We start from the raw sequence: 16,625 nt of genomic DNA on the forward strand, positions 1-16,625 counted from the left end.
TGAGTCACTCACTCTGGAACCTTATGAGATGAAATTGAAAAGGTGAAATTGAGTGTGGCTTTATACTGGTCATTCTTAAAGCATTTGCTTTCTTTCTCCAGTCATACTTCATATTTATGTTTATATTCCACTGGCACATTTCCATTTTCCTCCATCTCTCTATTATCCACTCGATTTTTAAATTGAAGAGTCAAGACTCTTCTCAGTTCATATCCTCAAATTAGCAGTAAGCCTAAAGCTCAGTGGGAAAATCGGTCACTAACCTTTGTGGTGCTCATAAACCCCAGTCAACTGTTTTATGTCATACTGTCTGCAGTGCATGATGCCAATTTCTTTCAGTATCATTCAACATTCCTAATAACCACCATGAAAGATCCGAAATGCACTGATGAAGGCTTGGGGAAATTAATTTCAGCTGAAATTGAATCCACACTAAACTCTGATTCATGTTTTCTTTGAAAAGCTTTGACGTAAATTCAAAGAACTAACTGGACTTTGATTCCCTGTGTGAAGAAGAGATAATGTATTAAACACCAGGCTAAACATGATGCATGAAGCTCGGCCTTGCTTGTTACTGACATTCATATCAAAAACCTCTCCGTTTCACAAACGCATGTAAAAAAAAAAAAATCTACCTCTGCTTCTATACTTCTAACACAGCTTTACCTTCTCATGTTCCCCATCACAGACAGTAATTTCCTGCTGGGTAATGCCCAGGGTCACCGTGGGTACCCCATTGTGTACTGCTCAGATGGCTTCTGCGAATTGACGGGCTTTACAAGAACTGAGGTGATGCAGAAGAACTGCAGCTGCCGCTTCCTGTACGGGGCCGACACCAGCGAGCAAGTGGCCCAACAGATGGAGAAGGCTCTGGAGAGCCGAGAAGAGTACCAGGCTGAGGTCCACTTTTACAAGAAGAATGGTGGGTGCATACCGCAGAAGCTGTAGAAATAAAGTAGATCCCAGCTGCTCCAATATTATTAACTACATTATTTTGTTTTGATCAACCAGCAGCCTGATCAAAATGAAAAAAACATTTTTTTCAACATTTTGAAGAGTGCATCTATTTTTAGATGAGAGCTGAATGTTCTGGTTGAATTATGAATGCAGAATTTAAAAGAGTGGTTCAGCAGTGCCCTACGTGCTTTTTAGAGAGTTGGTGTTCCTCAATTTTCATTATAATTAATACAAAACAATAAGATTAGGGCAGAGTAAGAGGTTCTGAGAGGAGTTGTGTACCCTATTTCCACAGCTAAATGCGCTTTCCTAATGCAGGATAAGGTACTGTACGTAGTGTCTTGAATTACCTCCTTCCTTCTAACTTCTGGCTAATCCTTCTGACTCAGAATATGATGTCATGCATTAGGAGAGAACATACAACACTGTTTAAGCCTCCTTGATTGGCACACAGGATTATACTCATTCGACAAAGGCTCAAACCTGCTTCCTCAGGGTGTGTGAACTGCTTATTATACAATTGGATTGTCAAATCTGGACTTTAACAAAAACTGCTTTTAATCTTTTAATCTTTTAATCTTTTTATTTCTTATTTTTAAGAAAGAAAAGCAAGTAAAAGTAAGGCAGTGCTGCTAAAACTGATTTTTAATTCACCACAGTTAATAAAAAGTAGACACCAAAAAAGCAGAAGGCTAGAACAAAGACTGTGAAAGTTAAAAAGGAAAATGCAGTTTTAAAACTAGAATCTCACTTGGCAAATGTTCACGACTGGTAGAGTATATAAAGAAGTCTGTCACCGAAGGAATTCACTACACGTAAACTCCTCTAGTGTGTACAATTTGCAAGAACAAACACTCACAAATGGCTTGCTGCCTGTTGTATTTACACTGACAGGCTTGCACTAAAACACCACCATCTACAATGTTTTCTTCCCCTTTCTTTCCTCCCTGTCTGTGTTTGACACACGAACAAGCACACTAGAGACACTAAAGAAGATGTGAAACATCTGTTTGGTGGCAGAGCACAATTTCTACAGAGTCTGCTAATGAGCATACTGGTTTCTGGTGGGGTCTTGGATCTGTGCTGTTCCTTCCCTCTCTTACTTGTTATATCCAACCCTCTAACTTTCTCTTTCACTTTGTGTTCTATCCTGCAGATCACTGTCCACAGCTAATTTGGGGCATATTTATAGAAAGGCTATGCCATATGCCAAGGATATGACAAGTAGCCGCAGTTCAGCGATGGTGACATGATGTGAAATTGCACAACCTTGGCTTGAGAAACTGATGCCATTAAGGAGATACATTAACAGAGGCGATGGGCATAAGACCCCAGTGAATTTAATTGCCAATCAGGACCTCTAGACCACAAATGTTTGGCGTAATTAAATTCAAATCAACCAGAGAATCACCACAAAACAACCAAAAGGATACAAAGGGATCACAAATATAGAAAAAAACCAGTGTGATGAGCCATAAAGAGATTTTAAAGAAAGACAGGAAGAATGCACACTTTCCAAAATAAATAAATAAATACCAAGGACACAGTGACTAAATAAGGCCCCAAATACACAGAAAACAATCAGTTGTGAGACTCACTGAGACTGAAAACAAGTACAAAGAGAAAGTCCACAGAGAGTCTAACCACACAAATGCCACAAAGTAAAGACAACCAGCAAAAACAACTCAACTAATCTCAGGGAATACAACATATAAAGAGTATGCCAACACCTTTCAGTTTACCAATGGGACTCAAACTGATATCTGGTCTGGATTAAAGTCATCAAAAGGTGGAAGGAGTCTGGGTCAGCTACACAATAGGCTGTACGACATTAAATCAATAAAGAGAACGAAAACTAAACAAGCAAAGCTTCAATAAACAGGACAACTATCCCCTCAAATAAAATAAATAAAAGGTAAGCAGGGACCTGAGGATGCTGGAGAGTAAAGGAAGGAGAGAGGGTGGAGCAGAACAAAGAAGGAAGCAGGAAAGAGGAATTAAAGACAAACAGCCAAACAAACTCTCCAACTAAATGTTGTACCTCTTCCATCTCTTTTCTCCAGTGGGCACATTGTTTCATAAAGTTTATTTGGAGGCACAAACAGGTTTTGTTTTTTTTTTAATTAATATGCCATCATATTATTCAAAGCCCTTTTTTATGCTACACCAGCTTTTCTTTAAAGCTCTACACAGCACAGGATGAGCATTTGTCTCCATTCTCCAAATGAGGTGAAAGGAAAACTATTACTAAATGATCATTTCTGCTTCTGTTGCAGGTGTGGCCTTCTGGTGTCTGTTGGACATTGTGCCCATAAAAAACGAGAAGGGCGAAATGGTTCTCTTTCTCTTCTCATTCAAAGACATCACTGACACCTACGAAAAGGGCTGCCTCAACAGCAAGAAGGAATGTAAGTTGAAAGGTTTGTTTATAGGAGGGGAAAAACTGCTTTTATTTGCTTACTAAGAGCATGATTTACGAGCGGGTCATGCTCGGGCCCCTAGCTTTCATTTTCTCTGTGTGTTCTTGTTCATCACTGTCACATCCTACACAGCAGTTTTGTTTGGGCTGGCAGTTGTTCATTGAACTCAGACAGTTGTTTCCAATTGGGAGTTTGATTCAAGCCGCAATGTGTCTTCAAGTGGAACCTGAACACAGTCTGCCACAAATACCAATGCCAGGGGAAATACGTTCTTGTTTTGGCAACATGCATTTGGATAAGAGTCTTGGGATAGTGGAGCTTGTGTTTTTGTGTCTTAGTTGTGTAACTACACCAGAGAAAAACTTCAGATATTGAGTTGGATGGCACTGGGGTTTTTTTTCTCATATATCGCCATCTCACCACAAAGTTTACAGCCTTGCGACTTAACTGACCCTGTGTGACAGTTTCAGAAGACAAGATGCACAGGGGGAAGAGTAATTCTCACTTCAGTGAGGCCAGGAAGCGTGGACACACCATGCTGTACCAGCTGACAAGCCAATTCTCCAGTGGAGGCAAAGGAGAGGTCAACCTGGGTGGAGTGAGTATACCTCTATCACTCATATTTGACTGGATGTGATGGTTTTTTTTCTATTTTTCCCTGCATGTCATCTAAAAAGATAAGCAGAAGTTGCTTAGACATGCAGCACCTTCACACCTGAGCTTAAATGATTAATTCTGACATCTAAAACATGAGATTTTAAGAGGACATTATCAGGGAAGTCTTCCAGATTCCAAGAGTGTGGCCTAGCTCTGTTAAAAATTAAACTTATGACTTTGCTATTTTTGGTGTTGTTTTAATCCTGCTTTTTTGTATGCAAGCTGTTGTTTGGTGGATTTAAATGGACAAAGAGCAAGGTCAGTGACTGTGGTTGCTTGCAAGATGGCTCTCACTGCTGGTGAGGGGCTATTGGTCATAGATTAAGCTGAATGCATCGTTGTAATCATTTTTTTTTAAAAAAACATGCCGACACCTCCCAAACCTTTGGGTTATAGGTTATTATGGCAAAGGCCTGTTCTCATAAATAACCTCTACTCTCAGCTTCAAATAAGGCTGCTCTGTGTAACACTAAAGTATCATACAGAGTCCTGGGAAAGTTATTTTCACATTTATTTAACTACCTAAAGTTGGGTAGCTGACCCTCTAATTTATTTATTAGCAGGTTCTAGCAATGCACAGTCAATTGTATTCTCACCTGTAGTCTTTTTAGTCGCTCACCTGAAAGTTTGTTGTGCGTCACATCCTCTTCACATCACCAGCAGTTACTTCCACTCATTTTTGCTTCACGTCACCAGATATAATTCACTTTCAAAGGTTTCACGTTGCCACAAATCACTTTCAGTGACATGATTTTTTCCTTCCTTTTATTTCTCATAATATCAAGTGGACAAAATTATACAATTCTATGTGAATTTATGGTTTTTTTGTTGTTGTTGTTTTTTAAACTTTGGTTTCTTTATTCGAAGTAATCTGTCAGGAAAGAAATCAAGAAAGGCATTTTATACCTTCTCTGTTCTCCAAAGCATTAAATAAATGAAAAATAGCTACATAACAATTACATAAAGGTTAAGTAATCAACAGAGTATAAGCTTCATACATTTATACAATACTGGAAATAAATAATTAGTTAAAAATAGTCAAAAAATGTCTGCAGGTTGAAAATCTTTAACAGTTTAGTGGTTAGACAGCAAGCTAGCTATTATGTCTAAGATACTAACAAGGTTAGCAAAAGCCATTTTCCTGGTTCCAGTTTGTGTCATACTTTTCACACTTACACTCCACCTACAGTAGCTGCCAGTAGTTTGTAGATTAGTCCATCACTTCCAGGAAAATACAGTTAGCAATATTATCTGCCAACATTAGCCATTAGAAATATGGCGATCACTGACTGGTCACTAGGGCTGTGTGACTAAGGCCTTATTCACTTGATTCTTTCATTGTCACCATGATTGTGACGTACAAAATGTCACTTGACTGAAAAACCTTAATGTGGGTGACTGCTCACCAAGCTGACCAGCTAAGCTAGGTTAGAAAGCTGCATTCACAAACTATACAGGTGCACTGCACATACCCACAAATGAAGGCTACGTATTGCACACATTTGTTGGACAACAAGCCATAATATTATCAGGTAATCCATTAAAAATGCTTCAGTATGCTCCAACAGGATCCAGAATAAGGCCCAGCAGATCGCTGTGGGCTTCAGCTGCCTGTTCACGACACCTGTCAATCAATGTGGCACAGCCTAATTCAGCTGGATAAAAAAATCCCCCCAGTCAGAGTTTGGTTGGCCAGATCCCAGTAAACTAAATGTAGGCCAAACACTGTCTTTCTGTATGACAAAACAGGCCATGTCAACAACAGTGAGAGGCTGAATTCAAATTTTTATATGTAACTTAAAGATAAAAATACAACAAATAATTAATGTTCTCTGATTTTCGTTTAGCATGCACATCCCAAATATATTACTTGTCCAATTCTCAGTCTAAACAAATAAGGATTAAAGGATGCTTAAGTTTGCTTCGTTAGCTTAATTTTTGGTGATTTCACAGTGCCTACATCCATTTTTAATTTAAAGTCTATGGAGGCTGCTATACACCAGCATGCATTCACTTAAATTGCAACTAGGCCATTAATGTAATCTATAAATTTAAATAGAATGTAAATGGATTAGAAGAGCAACCTGGCTGATATGTTAATGTAACTAAATAAAGTCCCTGTTTTCTGTTTTAGGATAATTTTGGATCATTTGGATATCAAATGTTTTGCCAGCCCTTTGTAGATAGGAATACCACTATTTTGTCTATTTTTTTTTCCGTGTATGTGTGTGTTTCAAGGGCCTTTAGAGACCTTTAGCTGTGGTTATTATTTCTACATAAAAAAGGCTTTTATAGGCTTGAATAAAAAGTCATGCCTCGCACCATGCTGTGATATTCATGAGAACAAGCTTCTGTTTTGCCCTCAGATCCAAACGGGAGCAGTTTTTCTGACAGAGCACCATTTTGAGATAATCCCACTCATTCCCCACAGAGGTTCGGTTACTGACCGAGTCTGCACTCAAACCTGTCCTTCAAATATGTGTTTGATCACAAGGGACTAAAAGCAATTCAAAACTTTTCAGGGATAAAGGTTTTGGTTTTTTTTCGAGTGAACCTGTGAGACATCTGCGTCTGGTTCAGGCAGAAAACATTCAAAATACATTTTTTGAATAAAAAGTGGTGCGTGTTTTTAGAGGATCATTTAGCTGTTAAGCGCCTGAAACCAAAGCACTTGTTAATTTTAGTCCAGAAATTGAGTGGCCCAGTAAAATGTTACAGCTGAATATCATTATTTTTAAAGTGTTTCTGCCATTTTTACACTATGTCGCTCACCTGACACTGAATTTTAAGCTCCCACAGCAGTGACACACGGCCAACCTTTAAAAGAAACGAGAATCTCACACAGAAATGCCCTTTTTTAATTTCACCGCACATAATTTTGCAGGTATATACTGCTCAAATATAAGAAGTTACAGTAAAAGTCAGAATAACTGACTACTGAAAGCTCATTTATATTAGAAAATAAAATAAACTGTTACTAAGAACCCAAGAGACAAGACATTTACTTCACATTGCAGGTAGTAGTGTCGACTTTTAAATCATTATGACCAATCAGAGCGTGCATAAGACAATGCCAGCACTTTGAAAGGGTCACATTGGTATTTAATTGAGAAATCAAGCATGTTTACACTCAGTTGAAACAGCACCAAAACTGCGGGCTTTAAGAAAAATAGGAAAAAACAAAGTGATAATACTCTGCTGCATGCAGCTGACCCGCATCTTGTTAATACTTCCAAAATCAAAAACTCGACTGCTGCTTTCAAACCTGACCTGCGGGTGCCTTCATTGGAATCGGTGTGCTACACCTCCCTCCATCTGCCAAGCCTCCTGCCGCACTCCTTTTCCACCTACTTACAGATGCCAGTGCTGACACCATACGCGTACTGATCACACACACATTTGAAAGTGCACACACATTTCACAAAAACATCCAAACAAAGGAAGAGAGCAACATATGACCATAAAATCAACATTCAGATTCTATGCCAGCTCTCGAGGATGTATTTTTAAGCCATTTCTCAGCGATATTAATACAAAGTCAACACATTTCTGTCTCTCATGTCCTCCCCTTCTCACACATGCACACACTTTTTACAAACCTCCGTTATTCCCCTACTCCACCTCTACTACCAGAATAATCGTTTTAAAGTGTTGAGCAAATTCCCAGAGAGATTAGATTATTCTTTTCCTATGAACACCGAGCCAAGGGCATCTTCGCTAGGGACAAAATAGTTGCAGAGAAACAATCGATAGCTCACGATCTGATATGTAACTCCTATTGCAGTGAAGGGAAGACAGGTGTGTATGAAAAGTAGCACATCAACAGACCAGGGAATGCAACACGTTTAAAATCCACAGCAAAGCCAAAGACGGAGGCTGAATTTTAGTTAACTTTTTTTAAACTTTTGAGTTAAAATGTGACTTCAGTGCACAATAAAAGCCCACACAAGCCAGTGCTCTTGCCTAATTTATTCGTGACCTCAGGGACTGATAGTTGCATAAAAAGGCAATTTCCAGCAGCATCATATCTTTCTGAGCCAACATGTGATGATGCAGTCTTATAAACGCGGAGGCAACGAGCATGTGTTGATGCAAAGCAGAAACATCTGCTGTTTAGAATAAAAGCGACATTTTATTTCTTTAGGCTATTGTTTTGTGTTTCTCTGACAGCTCATTGGATGGTGTCTGTGCGAGTCTTTCAGTCACTTTTATCTTTCAGACATCACCAGTGTCAAAAACAAAGCAAAAAAGCGGTTTGCAAAGGGATTATTTTCAAAGCAGTAATAATAAAATGCAACAGACAAGATGAAATGTCTCTGCTTGTTTATTTGCATGAGCAGACTTATTTCATCTCAGCATTGAGTGCATGTTCGGTTAATTTTATTTGGGTTTTGCACAGTTTGGCACATATTGTATTTGTATGTAAGTTTTATTAATTGACTGGCTTCACAAACAGACTTCATAACTACAATTTTGTAGGCACTGGGGTTCATTTTAGAGACCTGTTAATGCACCCGCCTGTACATTTACATAACACTGCTGCACATTAACTATCATTTTAATAAGTGAATGTGCTTCTCTGAATGGCAAAATAAACAAATAATAAATTAAGAAGTGATTGGATGGAATATTCTAGATGCTGCTTTCTGTTTTGTTCACGCAGTTATTTTAGTGTTTGGCAATGCTTAATTTTAAAACCCAAGTGCTGTCAAATTTTTTGTTTGTTTCTTTTTTCTTTTTGTACTTCCGTACTTATTTTTTTTACGTACATTTGCCTGATGGTAAATGTTAGAAAAATAAATTTAAAAATGGGAGAAAAATATATGAAAAAACAATACAGAAGATTATTTAATACACTGTACTGTATTTTCTTACAGTCCTGTTTCCTAAATAGTTAAATGTTCTATAGATCTTCTATCTATCTATCTATCTATCTATCTATCTATCTTAAATATATTTTTTATATATATGTTTTGGAGGCAGTGTTTTTGGCCTCAGCTACATTTGAATATGTGCTAAAAGGAAAAAATGGAAAAGGTGGGAAACAAAATCCAAAACATAACCACTGATGAGTACAGTGAACTCTACATTTGTGCAGATGTTATGTGAAAATTCAGGCACCATAGCAAAAGTACTTAAAGGCAGTGAATTCACTATAAAAGAAAAAAGTTTAAAAAAAAAATGAAGACACTGAAACCAGTTTTGCTTGACTTGAAAAAGTCAACATAACATAGCCGCGTGAACTACATCGGTTCATTTATATTGAATAAGTGGATCAAATGCACGTCTTACCCCAAACCATCACCCATCCTACTCCCCCTTCTTTTTTAGCTTTAACCACCGTTCTCTGCATTTCTTCTTCCTCTCCATCTGTCACTCTAACCCATGCTCTAACCTCATCTCGTTTTGGCTTCATCCTGCTGTCTTTCTGCATATACTCCTATTTTCTTCTACTTAAATTGTCTCGCCCTTCTTTGCTAGTGCAGCTTACATACTGAACTTTGCTTTTAAAACTTTTTTTTTTATGTAATGCTTACATTTTGAGTATGTACACTTAACTCAAACACTTCCATTTTCTGTGAGGTTAGCAGCAGTTTGAAGGGCAATAGTCCAGAATGATACAACAGCTAAAATAACAGAAAATGTGATTTATAATACTAATAAAGTCTAATAATAATAAGATATATTTTTTTGATATTGGCTCCTTTTTCACTAATTTTCAGCCCAGCTCTTGTGCTGGACCATTTCCAGAGTAATGTTAACATTTACCTTTAGCTCATTCAAGCATCAAAAAGGCACCGAAACCAAGGGATACACCAGTGTTGTGAGTACAGCTAACAAACAACTTAGCAAACAAACAATTTTAAATTGAATTCTTAGGCACTTTATTAGAAAACACATTTTAAAAATGTCATTTTAATTTGTTTAGTCAAATCTATGAAAAGGACCAAATGTAGCACAGGCATAAAACAGTTTTTCTGCTCTATCAAGATTAGCTATTAGCCAAAAGAGTTGGCGTTTTTCAGAATACATGAGGAAACCGGACAAGTGCCAGGACTTCAGTTGATCCATCTACTATTCACTAAGGCTTAATCAAAAAAGCCATTCTTAAGGAAGAGAAATGAGGAGAAAAGACTGAGGTGTGCTAAATTACACTAGAAGTAAACAACAGCTCTTATAGAGTAATGGATCCAAATGTGAAATTCTGGGTTCAAAGGACTTCAGGAAAGTAAACGAACCATCTTTAATACACAGTGGAGACTCTGTCATGGTTTGGGTCTGCATTTCAGCCAGTGGTGTTGGGGATCTGATGAAATGATGAATGCAAAAAACCCAGATCCCAAACACACTGCCAATGCAGTAAAAGCATAGCTGGATTGAAAACACACACAGTGGAACACAATCAGTCATGGATTGGCCTCCCCAGAGTTCAGACCTCAATATTATTGAAGCAGTGTGAGATCATCTTGACAGAGAACAGAACAAAAGGTCTCCAGCATCCACAGAAGAGCTTTGAATGTCCTTCAAGAAGCCTGGAGAACTATTCCTGAAGACTACTTAAAGAAATTACAAGAAAGCTGGACTAAGAGAGTTGAGTATGTGTAGAAGAATAATTAATAATAATTCCATGTGTGTTTGCACATTTTACCAAACAAAGTTTAAAGAAATGAGGAGTGGGTCAAGACTTTTGCACAGTCCTGTATTTCTGCGTATGGTACTGTTGATCCTTAAGGCATGTTGATACTTTTCATATTTTGAATGCAGGGCTTACTTATTGTGATATTGATGTTTCTCCTTAAGTAAAGAATCGATATCCTTCCTCCACTGCTTTACTCTGACTATTAATACATTTTCTTTTTTTTCCTCCTTCACTGTCTGTATCTTAGTAGCTGTTAGCTAACAATGGTGTGCTCTGCCTCCACATCAAGCCAGCCATATCTATTTTGACTAGATCTCTATTTGTAGCTCATCGACCTGTCAGGCAAGGATCCGTAGCTTTGCTCAAACACATGTAGACACACTCCAGATCTTTAAATGGGACAAGAGCCAGAAAACCGAAGCAGAGGTGGCAACTTGCTGCTTAAAGATTTGTGATTTTGAAACAGAAAGTTTACAAATCTGTTATATTAGTAGTGTGTAATAAAACTGAAGCACACTGACAAGCAAATCAGACTTGATTTCAGGCAGCGCCACGTCCCAGGGGAGAGATGTTGCCGCTTTTCACATAATTGGAAAAATAGTGCCGTCTGGAGCCTCATGAAGTTGTGAAGCAAACACAAAAGCTGACCTGAGCTTTCACATCTTACTTTCTCTCTTTCTTTTTTTACTTATTATTTCTTCTCTACACTCACTCACCGTGAATGTTTATCTCCAGTCTCTTGTTGTTACACAGTTAAGTAGACGACACCTTGATTGCTGATTTTGCCGAGCTGAACATAATATTGCAAAGTCCATTACGAGCAGTTATCCAGGATTTGCACAATAAGTTCAGACTCAATCAGAATGCATAATCTAGACAGTATAATGCCCTGATGTGACATTTGAATTATGTTTGTGGCCATTTCAACACTAAGTTTGCTATGTAGTAGTTTGTGGTTGAGGGTGAAGGGGGTTGCATATTAAGCCATGTGTAGCTCCTAAGCCCAAAGACCGCTGGGAGATGTAGTTGGAACAGTAGCCCCAACGGCTACAGTTTGAGTTAATGATGTGTGAAGACCAGCTGTAGCTGTGTGACATGCACTCCCATGCGTGCCTGCAAGTGCTAGGCTTTTCTTTCCTAATCACTGCGATGTGGCTCGACTCCCTGCATCGAGAACCAAAAGTCTGGTGGGCTTTGCGACCTCTGTGATGTAAGGCAAATGAAAAAAAAGAAAAAAAGGAAACAGTCAGGGTTTCGCTGACATTGCTTGAACTGTCATCAGAGTGGACACAGCTGTTGGTGATAGAAAAGGATTTAGACAGAGACCAGAAAACCCACTGATAGTGTGATAATACAATCTTTTGTACAATCTTTTAATACGTGGTTTCTGAGGGAACACTTGGATCATCCTTTTTTTCTTTGGAAACACTGGAGTATGTCATCTCTCTGATGTTTCTCTTTTTTTTTTTTAAGTAAACGTTGCCTGTTGTCTTCCAATTACTCAAATAGAATCTGTCATTTTCCTCTGAGGTGCCCAGGCAGCATCAGGGCCCAAACACGAAATCTCACGTTAAGCTTTAATTAACCAGCTTCTTGTTTTTGGGTTCACCTGTTCCCAAAGTGCTCACACTGTTTTTAGATGGGATTACTGCTCATTTATCTCGCCTTTCCTTTCCCCTCTCACCGCTGTCATAGGTAACAGCTTCTCCTCATGTCTCCCAAACACGGTTAAGGCTATTATGTGGCAAGTGCATGGCCCCATTTGGAGAGTTGCAGTCTCATTATGCTTTGAATGGCTTCCCATTTCATCTGCAATTCTTTTCACCACTGGATTTTCAAAACGTGAGAAAAGATCACTGCAATGCACGGTCAATCTAGTGGTATGCTGCGCTTTTCTCATAACAACATAACTATCACGACACTTGGATACCTGAGATTTGAAGCATGAATGACATTTGGAAGTGTGAAGCCGAGCCACGTGTGAAATTATAGACACTCACTGTGTTGTTACTGCCCAGACATTGTAGAGGTCTTATCACTGGGTACAGGAGAAGAGATAACCAGCAGCATTACCATATCTGTTTCACTTGAGTTGCCTACCACAGTGAATCATCAGCGGTCAGCGCACAAGAGAGGGTGTTGACATTTATATTGTCTGTTTCTGCTAAATCTTGGCACCGTGGTGTCCATCACAATACTCCACCTCGTGACCATCTGGTTATCCAGTTATTCATTTATGCAGCTCCTCAAGTGCACTTTGTGTGTTTTGGTTATTTATCAAGTAAAGCTTCAAATTCAAGAGGCTGTGGTTTCCCTTTATCGTACATGTTTGAAGGAATATTAAAGGTTGTGCTTGAAAGTTTTAAACTTTATTCACCTGTTTGTTTACAGAGCATGATGGACAAGCCTGCAATACCGGAGTACAAGGTGGCAGCGGTGCAGAAGTCACGCTTCATCCTGCTCCACTACAGTGTTTCGAAAGCGCTGTGGGACTGGCTCATTCTGCTGGCTACCTTCTACGTGGCTGTCACCGTACCCTACAATGTCAGCTTCACGCCACACGATGACGCCATCACAGCTGCACGCTCCACTATTGTCAGTGACATTGCAGTGGAAATGCTTTTTATTATAGGTAAGTTTTTAAAGAAGTAATTGGGAAAGATGAATAGATTAAAAACATATCAATTATGAAACTCTAGAGAGATTCCAGTGTAACAATTTGGTCAATATCTAATGTCAGTATTGATGGGTTTTTTTGTCCTTTTTGTTGTTTTGTTATTATTTACTCTCCTTTTGTTCTGGGAAAACAAATAAATATTCTTTATTAAACATAACTAACATGTTTTAAAGGCTTTTAAGTATTCTTAACACTGTTTTTCAACATTTACCCAATGCAAAATTGATGTGACACAACAAATATTGGTCCATAACACTGGTTTGTCAAAATTAGTATTTATCAGTATTCCAAAGATGTCCCCGTATCCCTGCTCAAGATAAAACATGATCACATTTCGGTGTTTTTGAAGCATTTTTCAACATGCTGACGTAAGGTTTTACTCCAACATCTATCCATTTGTGCCATCTATGGCACCATGGAAACCAGAACAATCCAAGCAGCCTTTTCTTAGAAATGTCCCCTCTTATTCAGGTTACCTGGGTTTAGGAGTCCCTTCAGGATGTACTTGGTCTCTTTGAGGGACTCTTCTTAGTTCAATAAAGCACCCAAGGGATAAATTAAGGTGGCTGGCTTGCAACACGCTCCTCTGAGCATGGGTTTGGAGTTTATGTCAGATTCCTGATGCCATCAACTTGGCACAAACGGGCATGAGATTGCTTGTTTCTGAAAGCTCATTTACTTAGAGTCTACCCGTTTCTAGTTAAATGAATAATTAATGAATTCCATATTAAAGCTGAAAGGGGCATGAAAGGGGCTCAATTCGCTCCAGGAACACGGTGTAATGAAACATCTTTTTAATGCTGACGTATTTGTTTGTGTTTTTTTTTAATTATTTAATTATTTATTGAGTTTCCATAAATGCTAAATATTCAATGAAAAATAAAATGTGCATCCAACGATGAGCTTTCATCTCAGTAAAAATACATAGTTTGTAGGACAACTGAGGTGTTGCTAATTCAAATAGTTTGCATGTTACATGCTTGCCATGCGGTGACGTCAAGGTTATATGTTTCTTGCATACAGACCCTGAAATTGTAAAGTAACTATGAAGCATCCCAGATGTTTAATAATTTTCCCACCGTTTCATTTAGACCTGCCTTAATTCTTTGTGGCATAGATTAAACAAGGAACTTTAGACATTCCAGAGAGATTTCGCTCAACATTGACACGATAGGATCACACAGTTACTGCAGATTTGTTCCACCAGGTAGGTTCTCTGTTGGATTGAGATCTTAGGACTGTGGAGGCCATTTGAGCACATGTTCAAGAAATCAGTTTGTGATGATTCCAGTTTTGAGACATGGTGTGTCATTGTATCAGAAGATGGGTACATTGTGGTCATACGGGGACCGACATGGTCAGCAGCAATGTTCATGTAGGCTGTGGTGCTTGACTTTTTACCCTTTGAAAGGTTTCTAGTGGCAATCCTTGATGCTCTTTATGAACTGAGTGTTTTCTGTCATATTTCAGGCCTGCTTATTTGTTTTATTTTATTTTTTTTATAATTACATATTTTCAGACATCATCATGAACTTTCGCACCACCTATGTGAGCCAGTCAGGCCAGGTGGTGTATGAGCCACGCTCTATTTGCATCCACTACGCCACCACCTGGTTCTTTGTGGATCTGGTGGCTGCCCTGCCCTTTGACCTGCTGTACGCATTCAATATCACAGTGGTGAGTACTACTGGACAATCATATGTCCAGCCTTCTTTTTTGTCCCCGCATCCATCTGTGGCTGTCAGCATTACCATTAAACTGATAACTTGCTGCCCTGTTGTTGCAGTTTGGCTGCCTATGTGACAAGTAAACATATGTACTACATTTCACAAACAATACAAAGTGTTTGAGTGTTGATATTTTGATATTTAGCTTTCTACTCTCTTTCCTTTCTCTCCTTTTCTCTGTCACCTCTCCTCCCATATTTGCCTCAGACCTCCTTAGTCCACCTGCTTAAGACAGTACGCCTCCTGCGCCTCCTTCGTCTGCTCCAGAAGCTTGACCGCTACTCCCAGTACAGTGCCATGGTGCTAACCTTGCTGATGTCTGTGTTTGCCCTGCTGGCTCACTGGATGGCCTGCATCTGGTACATGATTGGACGCAAAGAACTAGAGACCAATGATAATTGGGACATAGGTGAGTCTAGTTGTGGCCTTGCTGAAGTCCGATCTGTTGAATTTTTGGTGTTTCATCTAGCAAGGGCGAGACATTAAGACATTTCACCATTTTCTCAGAACATAAGTGAAGCCTATTCGGATTTGATTCAGTTTTAATAGGTGTGTAAGTCGGCTGTTTCCTGCAAAAACTGAGTAGGCATTTGTTTTGTCCCTACTATGCTATAAATAGTAATTGCTTACTTATTGGGTGTCTAGCTCTGCTCTGTGGTGAGACAGTACTCTGCTGCTCTAATAAGAACAGCCTGAAACCAGATCAAAAGCTTTTACAAAAAAATGGCTGGTAGCAAGCAGCACACTGATGTGTCAATTAATGATGCATGCTTTTGTATGTACATTTTGGCTGAAGGGAGGTGAAGTCACAGCTGCTAATTAAGGCTTAGCACTATTTATCCCTGGAGGAGTAGGTCTAATTATAGCCAACATACCTGGCTCCTGACGCTGTTGATCATCTCTTTCTAATACACAGAAAGACACCCACATGCAGGCACAAACATACATTTCTGTATTTCTCTTACATTGCACTCCGATCTTGCCACTAGCATCCACATAAAAATAACAAGAGGTTAAACTTCTGGACATTGCTCTCTCAACGCTACTCTCTAACCTTCTCTTTCAAGGGTGGCTCCATGAGCTGGGCAAACGTCTGGAGACGCCCTACGTTAACAGCACAGTGGGCGGCCCAACAGTGCACAGCTCCTACATCGCTGCCCTCTATTTTACCCTCAGCAGCCTGACCAGTGTGGGCTTTGGCAACGTCTGTGCCAACACCGATGCTGAGAAGATCTTCTCCATCTGCATCATGCTCATCGGCGGTACGTCTGACACCGGGGTACATTCTCCCTCTGGCGTCCTGGCATAACGCTGCTTCTGTTTGGCATGCGAGTACAACAAATTCAGCAGGAATCGAGTTGAATGGCTTGGCTGGCCTTTAAGACACAGCTTGCTGTCATCTTCATAACCCAGAAACAGCTGAAATGGCAATTATTGGTGCGGCATATCAGAAGATAGATAATAAGTGTTTGTTTTACTGCTTTTCTGATCGGTGATGAAAGCAGAATTGTAACTTGTGGCTTCTTTGTGGATCAAAAGTAGATCAT

At 39.2% G+C, this 16,625-nt stretch overlaps 1 protein-coding gene across 1 annotated transcript in view; it reads left to right on the top strand.

Annotated features, from left to right (window-relative positions):
• kcnh4b (potassium voltage-gated channel, subfamily H (eag-related), member 4b) overlaps positions 1–16,625 on the top strand; it is a 38,811-nt gene that overhangs the window by 10,182 nt on the left and 12,004 nt on the right. The window contains exons 2-8 of the mRNA XM_084937628.1: positions 689–922; positions 3,234–3,365; positions 3,842–3,975; positions 13,066–13,306; positions 14,871–15,028; positions 15,286–15,487; positions 16,146–16,340. Of these exons, the coding sequence (XP_084793754.1) occupies positions 689–922; positions 3,234–3,365; positions 3,842–3,975; positions 13,066–13,306; positions 14,871–15,028; positions 15,286–15,487; positions 16,146–16,340 (1,296 nt within the window). The remainder of the gene's footprint in view (positions 1–688; positions 923–3,233; positions 3,366–3,841; positions 3,976–13,065; positions 13,307–14,870; positions 15,029–15,285; positions 15,488–16,145; positions 16,341–16,625) is intronic.

The sequence above is a fragment of the Perissodus microlepis genome, chromosome 8 (assembly GCF_051167445.1).
Source record: "Perissodus microlepis isolate ML-2025 ecotype Zambia chromosome 8, ASM5116744v1, whole genome shotgun sequence".
Lineage (NCBI taxonomy): Eukaryota > Metazoa > Chordata > Actinopteri > Cichliformes > Cichlidae > Perissodus > Perissodus microlepis.